General features: G+C 33.0%; 3 protein-coding genes across 5 annotated transcripts in view; 1 reads left to right on the top strand and 2 right to left on the bottom strand.

Moving 5' to 3' along the window:
* Nucleotides 1-465: 465 nt before the first annotated feature.
* LOC100648391 (cytochrome P450 6k1) lies at nucleotides 466-3402 on the top strand. The gene is made up of 6 exons (XM_012320693.3): nucleotides 466-925; nucleotides 1009-1247; nucleotides 1360-1581; nucleotides 1667-1944; nucleotides 2461-2650; nucleotides 2746-3402. The coding sequence occupies exons 1-6, from the start codon at nucleotides 516-518 to the stop codon at nucleotides 2904-2906; spliced, it is 1500 nt and encodes a 499-aa protein (XP_012176083.2). The 5' UTR covers nucleotides 466-515; the 3' UTR covers nucleotides 2907-3402.
* Nucleotides 3009-9346, bottom strand: LOC100648275 (DNA topoisomerase 2-binding protein 1). Its single transcript, XM_048414664.1, has 26 exons — nucleotides 9016-9346; nucleotides 8703-8937; nucleotides 8488-8627; nucleotides 8261-8393; nucleotides 8088-8195; nucleotides 7814-8020; nucleotides 7522-7738; nucleotides 7314-7451; nucleotides 7159-7238; nucleotides 6904-7073; nucleotides 6691-6829; nucleotides 6504-6633; nucleotides 6241-6435; nucleotides 5998-6179; nucleotides 5763-5929; nucleotides 5488-5693; nucleotides 5279-5412; nucleotides 4950-5180; nucleotides 4810-4872; nucleotides 4566-4729; nucleotides 4364-4485; nucleotides 4222-4286; nucleotides 4006-4140; nucleotides 3725-3925; nucleotides 3399-3628; nucleotides 3009-3328 (listed from the first exon to the last, which is right to left on the bottom strand). Exons 2-26 carry the CDS (start codon nucleotides 8808-8810, stop codon nucleotides 3106-3108), a joined length of 3888 nt encoding a protein of 1295 aa, XP_048270621.1. The 5' UTR covers nucleotides 8811-8937; nucleotides 9016-9346; the 3' UTR covers nucleotides 3009-3105.
* Nucleotides 9347-9947: 601 nt separating this feature from the next.
* LOC100648160 (protein-tyrosine sulfotransferase) overlaps nucleotides 9948-14990 on the bottom strand; it is a 183535-nt gene continuing 178492 nt past the window's right edge. For all 3 annotated transcript variants that reach the window (XM_048404638.1, XM_003394206.4, XM_048404639.1), the window contains 6 exons: nucleotides 13200-13333; nucleotides 12948-13056; nucleotides 12495-12689; nucleotides 11853-12106; nucleotides 11511-11708; nucleotides 9948-11428 (listed from right to left, as the gene is read on the bottom strand). In XM_048404638.1, coding sequence (XP_048260595.1) covers nucleotides 11320-11428; nucleotides 11511-11708; nucleotides 11853-12106; nucleotides 12495-12689; nucleotides 12948-13056; nucleotides 13200-13333 — 999 coding nt within the window. In that variant the 3' untranslated portion in view covers nucleotides 9948-11319. The remainder of the gene's footprint in view (nucleotides 11429-11510; nucleotides 11709-11852; nucleotides 12107-12494; nucleotides 12690-12947; nucleotides 13057-13199; nucleotides 13334-14990) is intronic.

A 14990-nucleotide genomic window follows, 5' to 3' on the forward strand; every position in this document is an offset into this window, starting at 1 on the left:
TAATAATATAAATAAATAAGTTCTTACCTCTATGATTATTTAATATCAGAATAAATATCTTCAACCTTTTTTACAAGAAAATCCTCAATATCAATTTGTCCCTAAAAAAATGTCAATTTGGCTGGACTATTATTCGACCGATCCAATTTTCCGATACGTTTTATTTTCTTGTCGCACGATGAATGCATATATTTAAAATGCACAGTCATTGTTTTTATAATTACGAACGTCTCTGATACAGCTTATGTTTTAACGAAAACATGAATTGTTCAATACTAAAGTAAATAAATAAACTCTTACTATTGTGATTATTTACCATAATAAATATTTTCATATTATTTTACAAGAAAATGCTCGATATATAATTAGGAAAATGCGCATTATTCCTCCAATTTTTTAAATTAATTTCAATTACCACTTATAGATAACTCAACTGAAGACCGGTCTTATATAAATGCGGATAACGAGACTCTATCAGTATCATTTCAAAGTAGCTGGAAGAGTCTCATCAAAAAATGTTAATACTAAACTATTTTCTCAATATTCTTCTTACGGTCGCCATCCTTGTGACGTTCCTGCTTTTATACGTAAAGAATAAGCGTACCTACTGGCAAAGACGAGGTGTTCCTACTCTACCTGCCCACTGGTTCTTTGGTAATGTAAAAGATGTGATACAATTTAAGAAATCTCCCTCCATTGTGATCGGAGATCTACACAATGAAGCTTCAGACAACGACGATGTTCTTGGAATTTACATTTTCCACAAACCGTTCTTGTTATTAAGAAATGCGGAATTAATTAAACAAATTTTAATCAAGGACTTCGATTATTTTCCGGACCGTTATTTTACGGCTCAATCGATTCGCGATAAAATAGGAAGCAGTAATCTCTTCACGATGCACAATCCGGAATGGAGACAAACGAGGTTTCTAATTTTTAAAAAGTTTATCAAAATAATGTTTACGAGCATGGTAAAATAATTTATTGACGAACGTGTACTCTTTTTAGGACAAAAATATCGCCGGTATTCAGCAGCGGGAAAATAAAGAAACTTTTTCATTTGATCGGCGAAACCGCTGGCTCGATGATCAAATATTTAGAACAACAATTTTCACATGACACGAAAACGAAAACTATTTTCATAAGAGATGTTGCCTTGAGATATACGACTGACATTATATCTTCCGTCGCTTTTGGAATTAAAGTAAATTCGTTCGATCCTGAAACGGTGCAATTCTTTGAAAAAGGTATTTGTCAAACGTTTTTCGATGCTTATGTGTATTATCTTATTTTATTGTCTACTTGCAAGTTAGAACGACCTCGCATTTATCGCGTTTCTTCTTTTCTTCTTCGTAAAAGCTCAAGAAGGCACTCAAATGACGTTTATTCGTGCCATCCAATTTGGCTTTATGTTCTTTTTTCCACAATTTTCGAAGTGGATTGCCGGTCAAATGTTAGGATCGTCTACAAATTACTTCCGTAAAGTATTTTGGAATTCTATGGATACCAGAAATATGACCAAAGCTAAGCGAGGGGACTTGATCGATTCTTTAATAGATTTGAAAAATAAAGATGATTTGAGTAAGAGCTAGATATTTAATTCTAACCATTGATTAACTCTTTTATGCGTATAATTCGTCTAAAAAAAATAATGATTTATCTTTAGAGCTTGAGGGCGATGAATTGGTGAGTCAAGCAGCAATATTTTTCGTTGCTGGTCGCGAATCAAGCGTAACAACTATATGCCTCACACTTTACGAACTTGCTAAGCATCCGGAGATTCAGAAACGAACGCGAGAAGAAATTCACGAGAAATTGAAGGAACATGGAATGACTTACGAGGCCTTCCAGAGTATGAAATATCTTAATCAAGTTATGTCGGAAACTCTACGAATGTATCCTCCAGCTCCACTTATTGACCGTATTTGTGTGAAAGACTACAAGGTAAATTAGAATAATGATTCGTTATAAACTTGTTGAACGAAATATTTTCTTCGGATAATTCGAATATTAAAATATAAAGAATACCTTTTTCTTGCGAGCGTGTGTTTAGTTATTATGTAACTATTTTAGTTACTATGTAACAAATAAGGAAACGAATGACTGTTTACTTACTATTGCAAACAAGATTGAAGGATATGCAATTTTTAGCAAACAACACGGATTCTTTTCCTCGTAAAAATTTTTATGACGATCATATTTTCCTTTAATTCGATTGTTACTAAAATAAAATATAATTTTATTCAAGTCTCCTTTTATAAGTTTCAAAAATGAAAAAAATATTATATATAGATAACAGAGAATGTTCTTCTTTTATAATATATGAATTCATATCAAATATCGTACGACTACATGACTCGACAAAAAGAGTCTTATCTTTTATGCCGTTAGAGATCTGTTATACGCTCCAGTCGAATATTTCATTGGTCATATAACGTCCTAAATGATAGATTTTTTTAGATTCCAGGAACTAAGATAGTTATAGAAAAAGGGACACCCGTCTATGTGGCTTTAACTGGTCTCCAGTGTGATCCAAGATATTTTTCAGATCCACAGCGTTTTGATCCTGACAGATTTAACGATAAAAATAAAGACAATATCAAACAATGCACGTACATGCCTTTTGGCGATGGACCAAGAGTTTGCATCGGTAAATATTTATTTAACATTATTTAACATAAAATATTCTTGTAATATTAATATAATATTGTTAACTTCTACACTTTAATGACATATTCATTGTAGGAGTACGACTCGGTCTATTGCAAAGTGCTATGGCTTTAATTGCGATACTTAAAGATTACGAAATTTCATTAGATCCCACATGCAACAAAGATATCATTGATGTTCGTAATGTTTTCTTGACAGTAGCAGAAGACTATAAGTTAAATTTTACAAAACTATAAGGAATCTATCGCATTATTGAAAAATATATCTTTTTTTCTTCTTCTTCTTATACTTCCATAAAAAGGAACAAAAGGGAATGTCATAAAGCAATAAAGAATCTATTTAATAAAATATGACATATGTATTTTTTCTATATACAGATATACATTTGTAAATACTATTATACAAAATCTTTTGGAGGCGTTATTTGTTAACGTTTTATTTCGGTAGTAATGTTAAATACTTCTTAAAATCGTCAATTACACATTCTCGTGGATTTAATGGGGTTTGCGCAGTAAGATGATCGCTTAAATATTGTGGCATAAAGCAGAGAATACCTTTACTGGCCAACATTGCCCAGTCGATCGGTTGACTGGCTTGTTTAGGATTCACGAAACAATGAGTAATCTTCTTTCCAGTTGGACTTGTATCGTATGGTGGTCTAGAACAAATAAAATGTAAATTATAATATATCTGTAAATAATATGAGTTTAATAAAAAAACAAACTTACCGTGCTTGGACAACTTTCCCACCTCCAGCTTCGATTAATCTTTTAAACTGATCGTATTTGTCCCCAGAAGTTAATAACAAAGCAACCATATTGTGAAACGGCCTATTCGGTTCTTTTAATAATCTAAGCCTCCATCTATATGCTGCTGCTGCGATTGTTTCTTCAATTTTATCAGTAGGATCCGGTATAATCCCTTTACTTTTTGGATTCCCCCATTCATATTTTTCTTCCTGCCAATAAGTAATTGAAGTGAAGTAAAAGACTACTCGTAAACATAAAATATAGGTAAAATATGATAACGATAAATCAAGAGAATCAATACTAACATCAAGGAATTTCCCTTCTTGTTCAGAGTCCCGCAAATACATGCAATGTAGAACCCATTTTCCTGATGCTATACTTCCAAGCATTTTTTCATTCCTTGATGGTTTAATACAAAGCAAATGTGTTGCACTTATATCAAAGCAAGCATCCGATGATACGTCACCGTCGAGATCTCTTATCACTTTTTCATATGCTATTCTATCCTAATGAGATAAATATAAAATATTATCCATGTATATACGTATTGAATATGTATAATGCATAGATATAACAATTAATATACCTTCATGCCTGATAGCATGAATTTTGGTTTCTTTTTTTCTGGTTCAATTTCTTCTTCGAAGGATTCCTCTTCATCATCGTTTATAGTATGTCCTTCGTGTGCGATACTTTCATTTTGTTCTCCATGCGTTATCAACTTAGTATAGAGCAATGTTTATAATCACGGTTAATTGATATCAAATATTCAAAATAGAATCGATTTATGAAAAGAACCTACCCGTTTTGAATGGCTGGGATCTTCCCATACAATAGCATCGACAGGTTGAGAATCTTTTACAATAACTATAACAAAGAATATATATTAAATAATTAGATATTAATAAATAGATATCATCATTAATAAATAGATATGTACCTACATTTTTGTATGGGATCGGAACATTCAGCGCTATATGTGTCTGCATTCTCTCCAGAAAGAGAATACCTATTCTCGGGAGTACTTGATGCTCTTTGAAGTACTTGATCCAGTTGTGCAATTTGCCTATAAAAAACAAAATCCTATGAAAGGTTTATAAAGAATTTTATACATAAATTGCGAAACACATTTATGTATTAACTTACATATTAATCTCATTATTTGGCAGTGCATTATTTTCATCTGTGAATTCTAATTTTTTCCTAATGGGAGTAGTAGCGGTTATTTTGCTATCATCTTTTGCTTCTTCCGGTGCTTCTTTTGACGCTTGATCATCGTTAAGAGATAATGTCTCATCTGCATTATTCCGCTGTAATGTTATAATATTTATTAATATATATATATATATTAATATACATATATATATTATATATAAGTAAAGCATGCTACCTCTGGATCATAAGTATCACTTTTCAGTTTCTGCCATAATTGTCTTTTAAGTTCTGAAAGAGGCTATAAATTCAACTATGTTAATATCTAATAGATATTTATGCATTATTCATATAATTAAGCTTAAAACAAATACTAACTGTACTAAGTGCCCTCTTTTTTAAAGGAGGTTCTTCTATTTTTGACTCTGGAAAATTATCAACCCATTTTGCCCAATCTTTCCTTGTGTCTGGTGAAGAATCGGGTCTGGATACTTGACCAGATGCTGTTTCTGGCGTAGACATATGAAACTGTGATTGAGGAGTTTTGTTCATAAGTAAACTGAGTCTTTTATTTATTAACGGTTTATCGCCGGAAGTGCCATCTTGATTCTAAAATATATATTTTTAGTAATAAATCGTAAATTAATAATAAAAGAAATACGTAAAACTATATATATATATATATATATATATATATATATATATACTTGTAAATTTGATAAATGTCGTTTTGGAGTAATAATGTTCCTAGCTGCTGGTTCAGTTGGTAGATCCATTTGATTTGAGTTAACTTTAAGTGAACTTGCGTCTGTTTCGTTAGTTTCAGTTGGTCTTTCAGGAGCTTGGAGGAAGGATTAATATTAACAAAATTTATGTGTATACATATTTAATATGGATGTGTTAAATATTTGTGTACCTATGGTTTCTCCTACAAGAAATGGTGTTTCGTCAACCCGTTTCAATTGAATTGCACAGGTTTTTAACCATTCTGCAGTAACAGCTGGTAATTTCCACTTCACTGCAGCGTTATATTTGTTTCCTTCGGGTGTCGGACAAACCAAATGGGTGCTTCTACATATATTTTTTTCAAGATTAGTTTTACGAACGAAAATATCTTGACACCTAAAATTAACAATGCTTTAATACTTGATTCAGTTTAGTTATCTTTAAGGTGTATGATAAGAATAATACATGGCACCCAATTCCGCAGCTAATGTTATAAGATACGTTCGTTCTACTCCAACATATGTACTCATTGTAATAACACAGTCTGATAATGGAGTAGAATGCTTATTTATAGATAGAGGTTTATGATAATACATAATTTCAACTATTTGTTCCTGATTTACACAATCTTCCTACAAAAAATATTAATATTAAAAGATATATCAAAATATAAAAATCGAAATAAAAAGCTTAAACTTACAATAAACAAATCGGTAACGATTTCATTCACTGTATGTTTTAAAGGTGCGCCACATTTTGGTACTACACCATAATCTGGAATACCAGCGAACGTACTTGAAACTACTTTTCCATTCATTGCCATTATAGTTTCAACTACAAAATTATCTTCCTCGTTGAAGCCAGTTACAACAAATGTTAAACCTATATGTATATTTTAGCATTATTTTAGTCCATTGCTATACATATTTTACTAGTGCATTACCTTCAAATAGTCTATCATTCATAGTAGATGTTTGATTAATCGGTACTGCAGTATCATCTGCTGCGAGTGTTATAGATTCTTTTAAGCATTTTTTTTTACTTTCATGATCATCTACCAAGGTTTTAACATTATCTTCTCCCGAAACAGGTGTATCGGGCTTTAAAAATTCTTGCATTGTTTTATCATTTGTTGCATCTAATAACAAATAAGATATATATTCATTTTCTTTTATAACAATGTAATCAATTATTTACAGACATTACCAGCTGTATCTTGAAGATAATGTTGAAGCAGATCAGATGATTCTTTCTCTTTTTCTAACATCGCCAATTTTCGGTCTATGTCAAAAGACGGTATAGAGACTTTCTTCGGTTTTTGTAGCATTTGTAAATTCTGCAAAAATACATGCACACGTCAAATACTTATATACTATATTTTTTATGTATTTACCTTCTTACTTAATGGTGATGCTGGTTCTGTAACTTTTTGAACTACAGTATTTTTTTGTCCACATAAAAAATTTTCTTCTGGCGCAGGCCGTTTTAATTTGACACTTTCTTCCAACCATTCCAGTGTCAATATATAGGGACTATATATAATATCCATGGTATTAAATTACAGAATTTTAAATAGATATTTATAGACATTAAATTAACATTATACCATAATCTTTTTGATTTCAGTAGTTTTAGTTCACTAGCTGCTCTGTTTTCGTCCCCAACGATAACGTGTGTTAGAGCATCAGATATATCATCAAGTCGCGTTGCACTACCTACGTTTAATATTTTGTTAAGTTTATCCCGTTGATTAGAAGCGAATCCAGCTAGATAAATCTAAAGAGAAAAAAAAGAATTGATTAGAGAAATATCATGGGACAATATTACAGCACATGACAAATTTTTTATGTAATTTACGCACATTGCAACCATCTAGAAACGGACCAGCCGATTTCGCTTCACTAAATGTAAGTCTATCTAAGACTGCAGTAGTTGCAGAAACTAAAAAATTTAAATAAATTTAGAACATAATTTATCCTTGTTATAAGACACTTTTGTACATTTTATAATACTAACCAGTAGAAACATTGTTATATAAAGTATCAAGGGTAGAAACATTGCTCATTGTTGTTACCGAGGTTTCATCTATATAATTGCCTTGCTGTGTGTCACATGTTATGGAACTTATTGTAGAACAATTAAAACTTTCACATACTGTGCATTAAAAAAATTGTAATATCAGTTACTAATTTATAGACTTATAACATTACAGAAATATTTTTACCATTGAACTTTTCTGGAGTGGAACATGCTTTTAGTGTCTTAATTAGGTAGTCTTTAAAAGGCAAAGCATAGCCAACATTTATACTTTCATATACCCAATTTGGCGTTAAACAAGCAATATTTGCTTTTTTTGCATATTTAAGCTTCTCACTTATTGGACTATTTTCAGGTGCAAGTACAACTTTAACTTTTGCACCATCCAAAGGACCCATAAATATCTAAAAAGAGAATAATAATATAAGGGAATAGTTAGGTAAAAAAAAAATAAAAATTTAGAAAGCTATATATCTTACTCCTCCATTAGTGTTAATTAAACGTTTAATTTCTTCCTTTTGACGTTTTGGAAGATTTGTCGATGTTACAACTAAGTTAAGAAACACAGAAGCTCTATATTTATCAAAAATTTTGTCATGCGGTGTAACAAAATCCTTTAAATTCATTTCCCAGATTGCTTCAATCCATTCTTTTGTAACTATTGGTATTTTCATATCTATTGCTGTCTATTAAAAAGAAATAAACATTATGATAAGAATATCTATATAATTTTACCGATATAAATTTACTTACCTCATATTTAGCAGACATGACAGATGATGTTACAAGATGCGTTACACGACTACGTAACTGTTTTGTAAAAATTCCTCCCATATATTCTACTAATTTTTGTACATGTTCCTGTAATAATAAGATTTTTGGATAATTTCCTCTTCGTTGTGCATAGAAACAGTTAATGGATATACCTTTTCTTCTAAAGATAAACCAGAAGCACATACACATAGACCCCTCATTGTTGTTGTAAACACTGGGCTTGTTCCTTCTGGAATTGGTTCTCCATTGTTAAAACAAACTAATAAACATCTTGGTCCAATTATGCTGTAGAAGTAAAATAATATTATCTACTATTTAAAAAAAGTCAAAGTATCATTAAATTATCAGTAATTATATCAATAATTAAGCTCCTACTTACGAACATTTAAATGTTCTTAATTTATTAAATGTATCTCCTTCAAATTTTTCCATTACAAAGACATCAGTTTTATTAGGTTTCATTTTATTACAATCTTTCTCACTGATCCATATTGGGTGTAAATCATTTTCACAACATTTCTAAAAGATCAATTCATTACATTGTTTTTATTGTTGCTTAAAATTTATCATTTATATAAAAATAAATTTACTAACATTGTACGAATGACACATATCTTCACCACAATCATCTTCAGAATTATATTCATTTGATACAATAAAATAGAGATTTATATTTACAATTTGGCTCTCTTGACTCGTCATTTTTAAATATTGTCTTTCACTGTCTCTTTGAATCTGATACGATTTTTATTTGACAAATAGATATTCAATGAAAAAATAAAATGTTTATATGACAGAGACTTATGTTTACACATTACACATTTTATAACTAAAACAACTCGAAAGCATCATTATTTATTTATTAAAAAATTATACTGCACAAATTACGTTAAGTATTAGGTATTACCAGTTTCTTGTAGTTGTGATGATAGGTTAGATTGCTTTCATAAATAGATTTTAGAAGGATCGCTAATTTTTAAGAGACGTGTTATTTTACGCCCAATAAAACAATATTTAATATTTCATTTAAATTTCTATTTAAATTTTTTGTTAAAATTTTTAAATGGTAAGATATTAATACCACAGTTACTTATGTGGAAGATCTCGCGCCCAATTTTACCACTCAAGTCAATATTAGTATGATTTCTATAATTATGGCTAAAATTTTAAAAAGAATTTAATTTATGTAGGCGAATGTCAACAATTAAATAGTATGTCGTATGCCTCTTTTAAATTAGATATAGTACATTAATATATTTATGAGATAGTTCACAACTCTTTTGTAGTGGTTTTAAATAAGTACAATGTTCGTTCTCATTACAATCTGAACAAAGTTATGATACAAAATAAAATGAACTATTAAAATATTGTATCAATTACTAAACAGTATGTTTTATTTCGATTAAATATGGAATAAAATAAATATCTATTGGAAAAATGTAATTTTATGTTCCATCAGTCAACAGTGTAATTTATTTTAAGTTTATTAGAGTTGGCATCACTGATTTTAAAATTTCAAAATTTTTGTCCCCTTTCAGTTGCGTCAACGATCATATAACAAATTGCTTTTCTAAGATGTTTAATTTCTTTTTAGCATGTTTTATGTATACAATTTAGCTCCAAGTTTGCAAAATCAAAATTATTCGAGTTCCTCAGTTTGGTATGTAACTTTGAAATATAACCGTTCATTAAATCTAACGCATATATATAATATATTTAATAATTCATGTTTATTCATCCATGATTTATTCATGTATTACGAATTACAATACTTACATTCATACTTACTTTCTTCCATTGAAATTTCTTGCTCGAAGGAGGGAAAGGAATAGCTGCAGGTTTTGTAATATTAAAATAATTTAATTGTATAATTCGATAGACAGTAACACGGTTGACACGAATGACATAATGCCACATCGAAGTTGTTGCATTTGTATCAAGTGCCGGTTGATACAATAATCAAGAACATTATTCGGTCCTCTTAAAATCGTAGTAGCTTTTGCAGCAACATTCGCTGCGCATCATTATTGACAGTCAATAACGAAATCATAAATTCAGGAAATAGCTTGTTCGACACCATTTTTGTTTGCAATTGTTAATCCGGTACACTTTTTCACGTTTCGTTAGCATATAAATATAATTTTCTTGTAATTAATCGAATCACGATCACACTAATATACATAATACAATGAATACGATAGAAAGATAAAGTTCTCGCCAGTTTACCAGCTCGGATTTTCTTTAATGTATGAGTGTAGAGAAAAGGTTAACAGAAAGCAGAGGAGGAAGGAAACACAAAAGTTTCCTTTATCTCGTGATCGATCAAAGTTCATGTCTTATTAAGAAATAACTACTACATACGAAAACGCGTATTTTGTTTGCATGTAGAACGTCATAGAAATCATTTCTATCATAATACAAAATATTGTACAGACACTTTTCCGTTCGCATCGACACAATACTTTCGCTTCCTTTCCACGATATTCAGCATGTTCACCTTGTACACTTTTTACATAGAAGCTCCATAGCCTACGTAGGTTCTTGTCACTGGCCATCAGATGAAATCGTACAGAAACAGTTTCAACATAGCACATACTCGGCAAGATTTATATAATTCATGATAATAAAAAAGAACAAACAAAACCGAAACAATTAGAAACTCTAGCATGGCATTTTCTTCTCCCGTTTGCACTTTGCTTGATTCAGTACGCTTGTATTCTGCACTGTGGAATCATGTATCGCAGAAAATTCATCTAATTCGTCAAAAAGAATAGTATTGAATCACGGAAAGTGACGAGATCGTTACGCATTCGGTACGAATCGAAGATGAATATCTACCGGTTAACATATATTGTACAGAGAGAATAATCACGTTCGCGTATGCGAAAAATTGCACAGCAATCTATAACTCCGTGTCTATGGGCCGAGATTGAACATGTACATATAATCGAGAGTCAACCTTAAACTAGACGGATCCTTGCGTCCCTTTCGTTCGCCAGGTTACAATTCACTGTCTTCGAATATATTCTCTTGACAAGACGTCCGAGCGTGGCTCTGATCTAGAGAAACAACTTCGGATGAAAAAGACCGCACTCATCTGGCGTTTTTCCGGTAGTATTATTCGTTACTGGCTCTCCCAAGACCGTCGTTAGACGTTACAGAAATTGTACGGGTTCGAGATTCGCGTGCCTAGGGAAAGATGTGTCCGAGGTCACGCGTTTGGGGCGTTGGTAGCCTCATCCTCTTTGCTCAGCTCAATCAGCTTCTCTAGAGAGAACTGGCGTGCCCTGGCTGCCCATACTTCACCATTTGCTAGCACCCTGAAAAGAAAACGATATCCGGTCAAGAAATTACAGATGGAAATGATATAATTAAAAGTTGCCCGATTATTTGGTTACATACCGTCTGGTGTTTTCGCTAACCAGCCTGTCCGGTGCTCCGTACACCGGCGGATTAGCATAAGGATCATAGCCGAGCACAGAAAGCATCGGTGCGATGTCAGGCATCTCTCTGACCACATCATCCGGAATGTGACCTACCCACTTAGTCAGTGCCTCCAGATTGACCGGCTTTATGATCTGGTCCGACGACCTTTCCACTCTACATTCCAAAAATACGATAGATTTTAGCCCCCGATCGCTTCTTCATTTTCGTGTCTTGCATTTACCATTTCAACAGAGGTCTCGTCTCTTATTAAACCCTAATTTTTCATCGAACCAATTAAGTACACACGTATATGCTTACTTGCTCAATGGCACGCCGCCTGGTTTGTTAATGAATTCCTCGTGATGCATCACAGACTCGTTCCAAGGAACGTCTAAAAATTTGAGAATCTTCTTCATCCATTCACGCGGATGTAGCACCAGTTGTTCGTACGGAACCATCAAACACTTGTCCGAGCCAATTTCCTTACATTGGCCGTACATTATAGATATCGCGTGGTTCCATTTGATCAACGACTGTCGATACGAGGACAGATCGAATCCTGTTATAGTCACCTGAAAGACAAATCGTTATCTATATAGTTATAGTTACGTAGAACAATCATCGATCTATATAGTTATTCGAAAAGTGATATTCGCCCTTCGAAACGATAAGGTAATATTCGATCAACTGCGCATAAAATCAACGATCTATTCGATTACAAGATTACGACGAGTTGCTTTTGGATTTGCATGATTTTACATGCTGCCATTGCATCTCGTTTCGATTCATTCTGTTTTGCATAAAAGAAATACGTAAATTCCTGTTCGTCCTCTTTTTCGCTCTCGCTTGTACCGACGAGTACGTCTCATTTTAATATTCGCGAATGAAGTGGGATAAATTTGCATACATCAGCCGGAATGGCCGACAGGGCGGAGGTCGAAGCCTTCGATCGGGCCATACCTTTCTCGAGATAATGGAATGCACGGTGGCACGACCGTCGCGGATCATGAAGATAAACTTGGCATTTGGGAAGAGATCGAGAATGTACGAGCCCATCTTCAGAGTGAGGGGATCCTTGTTGCATAACCGCGGTGCCGGCTCCGCGTGTCGCGCTATTATCTCCAGGCAGAATGCTGCTATAGCACTGTCCATTACCTAAACAATCGATTATTTTCTCATTAATATCGTTAATTATACACGAAAATCATAGCAGAAGAATATGTCAAATTCTTCATATTTTACCGAGGAACAATTTTAAAATTCAATACGTCGCTTCAATCACTCTATATTATCAATTTTTCTCTTTTTGTTTGATTTTAATATCGGATGAGTCATTCAGAAGACTTTATTTTGATTAACCGTATATAGAGGAATCGCTTGTATAAAATGATCTAAGCTACTAAAAATACTCACTTCTTTCGAAATGCCCGCTTCCGAAAGACGCAGATTTTCCCTTTCAGATTTCAGCCAGTGCATCCTCATCTGCAAGATTCTTGGTATCACCCGTGTCTCCTGTCCGCACCTGTCGATGAAAAATTATCCGTGTATGAAATACTCGAACGATGGATTGATTTTTGACGATGATGTTGACCAAGAACACTCAACACCAATACACTCGGTCGTATCCGCCGATAATTGGCTATTTGTCCGGTGTATGGAACTCACCTGACATCGGGATGTGCATCGAGCATGGCTCGTACCAAGGTAGTGCCAGATCGTGGCACGCCACCGATAAAAATTAGCGGCATGTAGCGATCGTACGCGTATCTCTTGTGATCGAACGGGCCCACCACGTATTTCTGAAAAATATACCCGCCGTTAGATATTTATATTTAATAACCGATTCATCAGCGAGGATCGTGAATGGATTATTTCAATTTTTACGTCCAACGAAATACACAGTCAGAACTGCTTTTCTCCTTATTTTACAACGGGATTATAATTAAAACAGAGGATTAAAGCAGAGATGGTTATTTTAAGAGCAGAACACGTAAAATCCGATATTTAAGGTCCAGTAACTTTGCGCAGAAAAAGTTTACTCGTTCATGCAGGAAAATTCGGTTTCATATTTTTAGAAAGCGTTGATAAAACATAGATTCATAATAAAACATAGCATCGATAAAGATAGACGATAATTTCTTTGGATAGTTTGCTTTGGTGTTGGTTATCGAAGACGATAGTAATTATTCGACGAATGATCGTAAGTTTCTGCTAGCTATGTGCATGTATGTAGTTTGTCGAACGATTTCTTCTAAAATTATGCGAGTGTGATTAAACCTCGGCAACGAAGGAGTTTCTGCCTTGTCCTACAATATCCCCTAACGAACCAACTTTACGAAGATGATACTTCGTAAGCCTCGAACTAGGATCGATACGCTCTAAATTTTGTACGGAGGAATCGTCACCTTTTTTCCGAAACGATGACGATTCGATCGTGGAAAAGTTCAAACAACTCGCCTGCTATTACGAAGGTTGTACACTTTTCTCAAGTTCGATATTTTCTCGTTTATCTTCTTATCTTCGAGTATCTCTCCACGACGCTTTACTTAGACCTGTGGATATTATAAACCTAAAAATTACATCATACATTGTGCTATATCTAAGGGACAGAGTAACTTTGATCTATGTTTGGCGGTAATTTCTGTTTATGTACACGGTTGCGTTCCACCTAAATTTCGCGATCAGAGAGACGCAGATCGATAGTTTATCAAAATGTTTTCACAAGGTAAATTTCGTTCTTGGTAAAGCGACCACGTTAATGACTCGCGATAAATTTCACGATAGCCTCTTTTGACGAACGGCAAAATTAACAGCACATTTTATAGGATTTAATTAGCCGCGATCAATGCGAAATAGGATAATATTCCAACTAGCTCGAACTCGATTAAGCGAACATTATATGAAGAACTTTATCGTTTGATCGAATCGTCCATCTATTTTGCATGATTATTAATAAATGTTATGTCCTTTACTCTTCATTAATGTGGCGTACAAATTGAAATTAAATTACTAGATATCATTTTATCACGCATTATCTACACGTGACTCTTCTTTTCAAAATTAACCGAATTTAATACTAATTAAAGGTGTAGCTGGACATACTTCGCGTTTTGGATTAGACAAACTTTTTCGTACATCCTTTTAAGAATGATTTAATTAATTTAAACAATTAATTTAATTAATTAAGAATGATTTATTTAAGCGAGTCATTATTTCTTTTGACATGCTTGAAACTTCTCAGTGCGCGTGTATTTTAGATGCTCCAACTAGATCTCGCAAAGAATACGAATTTCAATGTATATTTTTTTCTTCTTCGTGCGCTTACGTCGTTTCTTTCCCAGCATTCTGTATTTTCCCGTGCTTTTATTTGAAAAGGTCGAATAAACTGCCGTCTGAAACGCTGTCCGTAGAATTTATGCTTTAGGCGGCAACCAAGTTCTAATAAAAACTAGCAAT

The sequence above is a fragment of the Bombus terrestris genome, chromosome 3 (assembly GCF_910591885.1).
Source record: "Bombus terrestris chromosome 3, iyBomTerr1.2, whole genome shotgun sequence".
Classification (NCBI taxonomy): Eukaryota; Metazoa; Arthropoda; class Insecta; order Hymenoptera; family Apidae; genus Bombus; species Bombus terrestris.

Bases quoted from the DNA above. Each gene is read 5' to 3' on its own strand.
- LOC100648275 (XM_048414664.1), bottom strand. From the start codon at position 8,810: ATGACGAGTCAAGAGAGCCAAATTGTAAATATAAATCTCTATTTTATT. The intron at 8,394-8,487 runs GTAAGTAGGAGC...TTACTTCTACAG, and splicing joins TTAAGAACATTTAAATGTTC to CATAATTGGACCAAGATGTT. The intron at 3,329-3,398 runs GTAAGTTTGTTT...TATTTGTTCTAG, and splicing joins GGGAAAGTTGTCCAAGCACG to ACCACCATACGATACAAGTC.
- LOC100648391 (XM_012320693.3), top strand. From the start codon at position 516: ATGTTAATACTAAACTATTTTCTCAATATTCTTCTTACGGTCGCCATC. The intron at 926-1,008 runs GTTTCTAATTTT...TACTCTTTTTAG, and splicing joins CCGGAATGGAGACAAACGAG to GACAAAAATATCGCCGGTAT. The intron at 2,651-2,745 runs GTAAATATTTAT...TATTCATTGTAG, and splicing joins TGGACCAAGAGTTTGCATCG to GAGTACGACTCGGTCTATTG.